Here is a 9,690-nt window from a genome sequence, read left to right as displayed (position 1 = left end):
TGGGGGGAGGAGCCTGCATCATGCCATCTCTGAAGGGGCAGAGAAGCACAGGGTGTCATCAAGGGAGGGACGCTAGGCTGCTCACTTGGCAAGCTCAGGGATGACAGGGGATACTTCCAGAGCACTGCTGGTTAGGAGAAATGGAGGAAGGCCTCTAGTATGTGAAAGGCACCTTCTGCGCGAAGGTTTTGGGAAAAAGTAGATGAGAATCACACAGGAAGCTAGCGAAAGAGTACTCTAGGCCCTGGGGATGGACAGCCAGGGAAAAGGCATACAGAGATGTGTATATGTGTCGAATTATATGAAAAGTCATTTGGCAGCTGAAAACTGTGACTGGTCAGTCATACAGACAGCATTATAGGGGGCTGAAGAGATGATTGTGGGCAGGAGAGATCTGGGTAGATGGAGGAGGGGTCAACTGCACTGGGCTTTAAGAGCCGTTTACCCTTTTACCAAGCCCTTTTGTTTCTTGTACCAAAATACCCTTTCCTTGATATTACTGCTTCATCTCCTTCATGGAAGAGATGAATCTTCCTGAAAATTCACTGATTCTTCAGAAGATTCACCGAATCTTCCTTTTAGACAGTTAAGCAAAATTAAAAGACAAAGTGACTGGATCTAATAGCTAAAAACAAGCAGGTCGATTCTGTCTTGTCTTTTAATTGATTCTGTTTGCAGTTCATTGATTTTGTCCTCTAACTGCCTAAGTCACGGTTCTTTGTCTCTGAACTTGGTTCAGAAATTCAGCTGGCCTGTCGTGAGTTAAGTTTAGAAATCCAGTTCTCTTGTTAATCTCCATTCTATTCTTGCCTCAAGGAAAATCTGTTATCCTTGAGAGATGCAGATGGACGCTAGGGAGTCTGTCTAGTATCTTTACACCACTGAGTTACCCTTCAAGGATGTCTGGCTCGCTATCCAAAGAAGTCTGGTCCACTATCTCTAAGCTAGCAGGGGGTCTCAAACAATGAACTTAGTGACAGGAGGGAAGGAGAACAGTGTTGCTAGCCCCTCGTTTCCAATTTCCAACCTCCATGCCTCAGCTCTGTAACCAGTCACAGTGATTTTGCCATTTGTGATGACAAGCTCTTTTAATCAATTAAAATTGGTTCCCCAGGGCAGATAGGTGGTTTGGTGGAGACAATGCTGGCCCTCCAATCAGGAGGATCTGAGTTCAAATCTGGTCTCAGATACTTACTAGCTGTGTGACCGTGGGCAAGTCACTTCACTCTGCCTCAGTTTCCTCATCTCCAAAATGAGCTGGAGAAGGAAATGGCAAACTACTCCTGTATCATTGCCAAGAAAACTCCAAATGGGGTCACAAAGAGCAGACATGATTAATTCATTGAACAGCAACAACTTGCTCCTGTCTACAAAGTCCTGTCCTTCATTCCTCTTTTTCTTCTTCCTCTTCCTCCTCCTCCTCCTCCTCCTCCTCCTCCTCTTCCTCTTCTTCTTCTTCTTCTTCTTCTTCTTCTTCTTCTTCTTCTTCTTCTAAGGGTAGCATTTCACATTTGGGGTCTTTGCTTTGCTGAGGAAGCTGAGGTTCTATTTATTGATAAATCTGCACTTTACTAATAAATGTATTGTGCTTGGAACATTGTGCACATTCACCTTTTTTTGACTGTAACACAGTCTATGCAATACATGAGAAACTCCCACCTCTCTGCTAACAAAGGTGTGTTTCATAACATGACCAAGATGAGGTTGTGACAATTAATCTGAGTTTGGCTGCCTCTTCATGCTGTGCTCATTTACATTATTGTAGCCATTGTGAATATTGTTCACCTGGTACTGCTTTCTTTGCCCTGCATCCATTCATATATGTCTTCCCAGGTTTCTCTGAATTCTCAGATTTGTAGTTTCTTACACTACAAAAACATTCAGTTACATTCAAATAACCTGGATTTTTAGTCCTGGGATGTTTTGGTTGCTGGTGCTTAGGTGTGACTGTGGACTGGTAGAGAGAAGGCTGAGTATGACGTTCTTTCCAAGAGGGAGCGTTGGTGTGAGAGCTCAGGAGAGGAGAGGCATTCTTATTTCCTCTTTTTCCATCTGTCTGAAGTCAGCCCCCAAGAAAGTCTTCTCCTCCACATATCCCCTTAAGAGAAAAAAGAGAAACACCATTTCTCCCCTTCTGAGCTCTTCCACCAACTCCACCCTTTACTCAGCATCTCTCTGATCAGATAAGTGTTTTCTCTACCAATCTGGACTGATACCTAAGCTACAACATGTAAAATGCCCCAGGACTGAAAACCCAGGTTACATTCTTATACTTAAAATTTGTTCAGCTGTTCCCCAAATGGATGGTCACCCACTTGATTTCCAGTTTTTATTTTTGTTGCTATTGGACAGTGCTGCTATGAATATTTTGTTGTATGTGGTGAATACTTGCAAAGAAATATGGGGGTGTATTTCCCTGAAGGAAGTATGGGCCATAGGCCACCATAGGCTGGGTTTCTGTCCTCAGGTGGTGTTGGATGGGAGCATTTTCCCGAGTGACCAACTTCCAGACATTTTTCACTTGGGCGTAAAAGCCCAGAGCCATGGAAGTCAGAAGGCCTGGGTTCTAGTCTTTACCTCCTGTGTCACGTCTCTGAAAAGGGAGGTTGGGCTAGCAGGCATCTGAAAGCCCTTTTAGTTCCAATATTTGATGGTTCCAAGGGAGTGGGAGCAGGTGTGAATGAGTGCTGATGAGGAAGCAGGACTCTCCCTGTTCCCGCTGAGCCTTGGCAGGAGGAAAGCTGGCTTTAAAAGTCTTGCCCGCGGCCTCGGGTCCTGCTGAGACAGCTCTTTTCTCAGCTCTTCACTAAATGGCAGGCACCCACTGCGTACCTGGTCATGGGCTCCTCAGGGGACTTCTCACCCCACACCTGTAATCTTCACAGAGTTGCCTGAACCAGGCCTAGAGTCTTGTCTCCCTCTTCTTGGTGGAGGGGCTTGGCAGAGCCTGCCCTGGGCATTTTTGCACCTGGGGCAAATGGTAGCAAAGAAAGTTTTAGTTGAGAGGGCATGCGGTGGAATGCCCCCATGGCTGGTGGGAGACAACCTCCAGGGACTCCCCAGTAGCAGTGGTGGGGGAGGAAGGAGAAGAGGCCAATAGCTCTGAAAGAAGAAGAGACCTTATAGGCCATGCAGTCCAAGCCCTTCATATTGAAGAGGTAAAAAACTGAGGCCCACAGAGGCTGAGGTCAGTGGGTGGCAAAGGGGATAATCACTGGGCTTGGAATCAGGAAGACCTCAATTCGAATCTTGTCTCTGATATTTGCTAGGCATGTGACCTTGGAAGACTCAGTTTCCTTGTGTAAAATGGGCATAATAGTAGCACCTAATTCATGGAGTTGTGAAGATGAAATGAGATGCCATATGTAAGTGCTTTGTAAACCTTAAAGTGCTATATAAATGTCAACTGTTATTATCATTGCCCAAGGTCACACAGAGAATGTTAGAAACAGGATTAGAACACAGAGCCTGTGACTCTAAGTTGGTCATTCTTTCCACTGCAGTGTGCTGCCTTCTCTGTGCCCTGAGGGAGAAGGGATGGTTCTGGTAGCTTCCTACATTTTGCTAACCATTCCCACTAACATGTGGGTTTGTTTGTTTGTGGGTTTTTTTTTTGAGGCAATCAGTGTTAAGTGACTTGCCCAGGGTCACATAGCTAGTAATGTATATGTCTGAGGTCATATTTGGACTCAGGTCCTCCTGACTCCAGAGCTGGTGTTCTACTATGGTGCCACCCAGCTGTCCTCCACCCATGTGCTTTTGAGAAGCCCTATGACATAGAGCTGGCCTCAGAGGCAAGAAGACTTGGGTTCAAATTCTTGCCTTTGATGTACCCTAACTGGGTGACCCTGGACAAGTCACTTAACCTCTAAATGCCCTTGGCAACTCTCTAAGACTCCATGTCGTGGCAGAGTAGTTGTATTGGTGGAGGTGGTGAGCTGCTCCTCTGCCATTGAAGTAACAAGCTCAGTTAAGAGAAAGCTCTTTGGGTTCTATGCAGCAAACTCCCTTTAAGTTTGGGGTCAGGGACAAAGTTCTAGATGCCCCACTCTAGTTACAGAGTTCCAGATCCCTGGTCTCTTTCTCCTTGGTGAGTGGTGTGAGTCTGTGGCCCATCCTCTGATCTTATAGCCAACCTGTTATAGGGAGGGGAAAGAGCACTGGACTGAAAAACAGAGGACCTGGCTTCCTCGTTCAGAATATGTGGCTCATCACTCCTGTGTCCTTGGGCAGGTCATTTAGGGCAGCTAGATGGTACAATGGTTAGAGTGCCAGGCCTAAAATCATCTTCCTGAGTTCAAATCTGTTCTCAGACACTTACTAGCTGTGTGACCCTGGGCAAGTCATTTAACCTTGTTTGCCTCAGTTTCCTCATTTGTATAATGAGCTAGAGAAGGAGATTGTAAACTGCTCCAGTGTTTTCCCAATAGAGTCATGTAAGAGTCAGACATGAGTACTTACCATCCACTGCATTGCGCTGTTGTCTTGTGCTGTTATTTAAGACCAGAGTTCAAATTCTGGCTTTATCCTCATTACCATCTGTCTGAGCCTGATTGAGAGACTCTCTCTTTCTGAGTGTATTTCCCTCAGTTTACTTTTCTGAAAATGAAGGAGGTTAAACTAGATGATCTTTTTGGGTCTTTTCCCAGTTTCAAATCCCATGATTCTATGATCCTGTGAACTCTGTTATCCAGCCTTCCAGGGTGTGTGTGTGTGTGTGTGTGTGTGTGTGTGTGTGTGTGTGTGTGTATCTTGTCTCCCAACCAGAATGTAAGCCCATCGTATTATTATATGTTGCTTTTCCCTATCATCTATTAGAATGTAAGTTCCTTAAGAACCAGGATAACTTCACTTTTGTAGTTGTATCTCACACTGCCTAGCACTGTGCTGGCTACATGTTAGGTGCTAATTCAATCATTCATCTGTTTACTCACTGACCCAGAAGACCTGTGTTCAAATCCTGACTTACTATTTGACTAGTGCAGTGACCTTGGGCAAGTCACTTCTGTTTCCTGTTCCTCAGTTTCATTATTTATCCAATAAGAAAATTGTGTTATCATTCCTGAGGTCCCTTGCATAGCACTGGGTTCTGTCTTGATGTCTCTTTCGCTCTAACTCTCTACATCCAATGTTAACATTCTGTGTCCTGTGTCCTAAGAAGATTAGGGAAACACTTCGTTTGTCACCTAACAGCCGTTCCCTTCCTACCTTCCTCCTTCTCCCTGTCCCACACTGATGACTTCAGGTCACTTCAGAAGTGGACCAGTTGTGGTCTCCTTGCCCCAAGATTCTGCTCTCTCTGGCCTTGGGTTAAACTTGCCGGGTCCCCTTTCTCCTTAGTCCTCATGGTGACAGACAGAATTGTGATAGTCCAAGAAGAGGGGAGTGGTCTTTTCTTTAACAAAGGTTCCCTCATTGGAAAAGCACACCGACCATTCGATACCAGACAACAAGAGTGGTCATTGTAGCCCCAGGAAGGGGAATTTTGTGTGCCAGAAAACCAGGGTAGAGGCTTCTCGCTCTGCCTGCCAGTACCGAGCCATCTTGAAAGAGGCTCCAGCTGATTCAGACATAGGGTGCTTCTCACCACAACTGTGCTTCCTTCATTTCCCTCTCCCTACTCTGCCCCCCCCCAGAAGAGGGCTAAGTGGAGGAGGAACCAACAGTGAAAGGCTGAGTGAAGATCATAGGATTTAAAACTGGAACGTACCTTAGAGGTCATTTAGGGCAACCCCCTCCTTATTCAGAGAAGGAAACCGATGCCTATAATGGGGAAGTGATAGCCTCTGAGACTCAAACCTAGGTCCTCCAAAGCCAATGCCCTTTCTACCAGGCTAGGATTTCCTTTTCTCTTTCAAGCACCCCCACTTTGCAACTGTAGAAACTGAGTCTGAAAAGACACAGGATCATGTCATTCCCTTACCTAGTGGTTCCCTATTACCTCTAGTACTAAATAGAAACGCATCTGACATTTAAAGCCCTTCACAAGCTGGCCCCTACCTACCTTTCCAGTCTTCTTACGCATCATTCCCTTTCTCACACGTTAGAATCCAGCCAAACTAGCCTAACTTCTCTTCGTATCTACCACTGTGCCTTCGTCCTGGCTGTCCCCCAGTCCTCAAATGCTCTCCTTCCTCACCTCTGTCACTCAGAATCCCTAGTGTCCTTCAGTCTCAGTCTGGCGCCACCTTCTGCAAAGGTCTTTCTGGCTCTTTGTGGCCTCTAGTGCCTTCCCAATGATCTTATGTCTATTTATATCTGCTTACTTGTTTCTATATTGTCTCCCTGGTTAGACTGTAAACTTCCCAAAGACAAGGACTTCATCACTCTTCCCTTTGTACACAAGCACCAAGACTGACCCCTGAGCCTGGAGTCAGGAAGTCCTGAGGTCAAATACCTACTAGCTGTTCGGGGTTGGGCAAGTAAATCACGTAACCTCAGTTTTCCCATCTGTAAAATGGGGCTAATAGCAACACTTATCTCTCAGGATTGTTATGAGAGTCAGATGAGACAATCATCATAAAGCACTTAGCACAATGCCCGGCATAGAGTAGGCCCTATATAGATGTTAGCTATTATTATTATTATGCCTAGCCTCTAGCACAGTGTCTGAAACATGACAGGAAATTATTATTAATATTATTGATTAGTGAAAATTATGAATGCTTCTATATTAGTAGATTGATTTAGAATGCTAACTGTCCCTGTTTTTATATTAATGAAAACGGGCTTTCTGTTTGTGCATAGCCCATCCCTTCATGTTCTCTCCTCCATTTCCCCATAATCCTCATTAGTCCAAAGCAGAGTTTGGGATGCTTAGTGTTTAACAACCAGCTCCCTGAAAAATGATTGCATGCATGGCACACTTTGGACTTTAAGCTTCATTAATATTTTCTCTATCACTTTTTAAGGCCTGAACAATCAAGATAACAATCAATCAAAGCTTGAGCTGTATGTGGATGGCTTATTTCTAAGGTATAAATGCTCACATTGAAAGTTTAAAAAGCTGGGCTCTTACAAGCTGGTTTGAGCCAACTTCAGCACACCCCTGACCCAGATTCATGCTCTGTCATACACACACACCCCCTTCTTTGTTCCTTGACTTAATCTCTTCATTCTAGGCGATTCTAGGTCACAGGCTCATAGATATAGAGCTTAGAAATTTGATGACTAGACTCCTCTTTTTTCAGATGAGGAAACTGAGGCTAGAGAGGTTGACCCACCAGAGTCAAATTGTTAATAAGATTCCAGGACTCAATTATATTGTACTCTCTCACTTAAAATTAAATTTTTTTTCAGTTATCAAACATTAATTTTTTTTCTTCCTGCTCCTACCCTTCCTGCACCAGGGGGAAAATGGAAAACAAATTCCTATAACAAGAGCATAGTCAGGTAAAACAAAATCCTGCATTTGCTATATCCAAAAATGTGTGTCTCATTCTTCCTCTTGGTCCATTGGTGTTTGGGAGCTGGGTATCTTGCTGACTCCCTTAAAGGCCCAATTCAAGCCAATAAGTGTCCAGAGCCTGGGGTCTGCAGGTTCTCCCAATCCATAGATTTGGAGTTGGAAGGAGCCTTAGAGGCCACCTAACCCCTCCTCTCCCATTTTACACGTGAGGGAACTGCCTCAAGCCACACAGCAAGAAGAGTTAGCACTAGAAGTCAGGTCTCTTGATTCCAAAGTTAGCACCGGTTTGCTGAGCTCCAGAAGCTAATGGAGGGGATAGTCCATATGCAGGAATGTATAGGATGTAAAGTGGAAGTCAGGGAGCACAAAGGAAGCCTCCAAAGAGACTAGAGGAGGGAGAGAGTGCTTTTTAGCTGGGGGAGGATGGGGAGGAGAATCAGGGAAGGCTTCAGGAAAGAGGTGGCCTCTGATCCGGGCTTTGAAGGAAGGGTGGATTTCCATTGGTGGAGATGCCCAGGGAGAACATTCCGGCTAGAGGTAGATCCTGCCCAAAGGCCAGCACTGGGGGAGAGCACACAGCTCTCTCGAGTCTGGTGTGGCCGGGACTTCCTTATCGGGGGGAGGGTCCTGTGAATAAGGCTGGGAGGGGCACTTTGGAGCCACATTGGAGAGGGCCTTAAGCCCAGAGCTAAAGCATTTGGATTTTATTATTTTTAAAGGAACCCCCCAAGCTGAACAAGCAGGAACCTTACCCAGTCAGACCTGAGCCTTAGGAAAATTGTTGTGGGAGGAGTGGAGCAAAGCCGGGATTGGTCCGAGGAAACCCTGGGGACAAGGAGGTCAGAGGGGACAGGGACCTCAAAACCGCGAGCCCGAGTTGGAATCCCGGGCTCTGCTACTTATAACCCGCTTAGAACCGAGCAGTAAATCACCCAACTTTTGGGGTCTCAGTTTCCTCTTCTGTGAAATGAGGGGGATGCAGAGTAGAACCAGAGCGGAATCGTTTATCCTCTGGCGTCCCTCCGAGGGGAGGAAAGCCGGCAGCGGCCTCTGGGGGCTTCGAGGCCCTTTCCCCGGAAGAGTCTGGACCTGGAGGGGAGGCCAGAGAAAGTAGAGGGGAAGGGAGAGCTTGGGGCGCAGGTGGGCGAGTGGGCGGCGGCCTGGGGACCCTGTGGCCCCACAGGGACTAGTATCTGCCAGGATTTGGTCACCACGTGCTCACGTCGGCTCAGGAGCATCTAGTCTCCCCGGAAAAAGCTTGACCCCCGCCCCCCACTCCGCTGCGTCTGTCTCTGTCTTTGTCCCGGACTCTCAGAGTGTCTGTCTCTGTGTGTGTCTGTCTCTCCGGCTCTGTTTCTCGGTCTCTATCTGTTCGCCCTGTTTCCCTCTTTTGCTGTATCTCTGTCTCAGGCTGTCCTGTCTCTGTTTCGTTGTCTCCCCTGTCTATCTTTCTGTGCCTTGGTGTCTCTGTCTGTCTCTGTCTCTCAGTGTGTCTGTCTCTCGGTCAGTTACATCTCTCCTCCCCAGCTCTCCCGCTCGCTCTCTCTCCCCCGCTGTCTCTCCTCCCCTCTGTGCTCCTCCCTTCCCCCCTACCCCCCTCCCGCCCGCCCTCCCCCGGGTGCCTCTTGAGCTCCGGGGGCAGCGGGTCCTGGCCGTGGCGGCGGCGGCACAGCCGCTCACTCAGGAGAGGGGGGCGGGAGCCAGGGCCGGGGCCGGGGCCAGAGCCGGGGCGGGCTGCAGGGAGGAGGAGCCCAGGGATCGGGCTCGCAGGGTCCCCGGCGTCTGCAGAGCCCGGAAAGCTGGCGGCGCTCTGCATCCCTCCGTCCGCCTCCTCCGCTTAGCCCGAGTCCCGAGGCTGACTCTGCCCGGCCCGTGTGCGAACGAGCTAGCGAGCCAGGCCCTGGGCTCCTGCTGCCGCCCGCCCCAGATGGAGTATCTCTGTGTCCTGGTCTCTTGCTGGTTCCCTCTCAACTGCTGGCTCTCGGCTGCCGCGGCCACTAGGACCCAAGGTAAGGCTGGAGGGAGGGAGAGCCAGGAGCTCCAGCGAGTGTATGTGTGTGTGAGTGTGAGTGTGTGTGCGTGTGCATGCGTGTGTGTGTGTGTGTGTGTGTGTGTGAGAGAGAGAGAGAGAGAGAGAGAGAGAGAGACAGAGAGAGAGAGAGAGAGACAGAGAGAGACAGAGAGACAGAGAGAGACACAGAGAGAGAGACAGAGACAGAGACAGAGAGACAGAGAGAGAGAGAGAGAGAGACAGAGAGAGAGAGAGAGAGAGAGAGAGAGAG

General features: G+C 47.9%; 1 protein-coding gene across 1 annotated transcript in view; it reads left to right on the top strand.

Moving 5' to 3' along the window:
• The first annotated feature begins 9,134 nt into the window (after positions 1 to 9,134).
• Positions 9,135 to 9,690, top strand: part of ADAMTS14 (ADAM metallopeptidase with thrombospondin type 1 motif 14) — a 122,265-nt gene continuing 121,709 nt past the window's right edge. Inside the window, exon 1 of the mRNA XM_069071440.1 lies at positions 9,135 to 9,417. Coding sequence (XP_068927541.1) covers positions 9,336 to 9,417 — 82 coding nt within the window. The 5' untranslated portion in view covers positions 9,135 to 9,335. The remainder of the gene's footprint in view (positions 9,418 to 9,690) is intronic.

Source organism: Petaurus breviceps, unplaced genomic scaffold, assembly GCF_028583685.1.
Source record: "Petaurus breviceps papuanus isolate PSGF00001 unplaced genomic scaffold, PetGlider_PUasm1.0 90825, whole genome shotgun sequence".
NCBI classification, from domain to species: Eukaryota; Metazoa; Chordata; class Mammalia; order Diprotodontia; family Petauridae; genus Petaurus; species Petaurus breviceps.
Note: the sequence above shows the minus strand (reverse complement) of the source record. Positions and strands in the feature narration are given on the sequence as shown.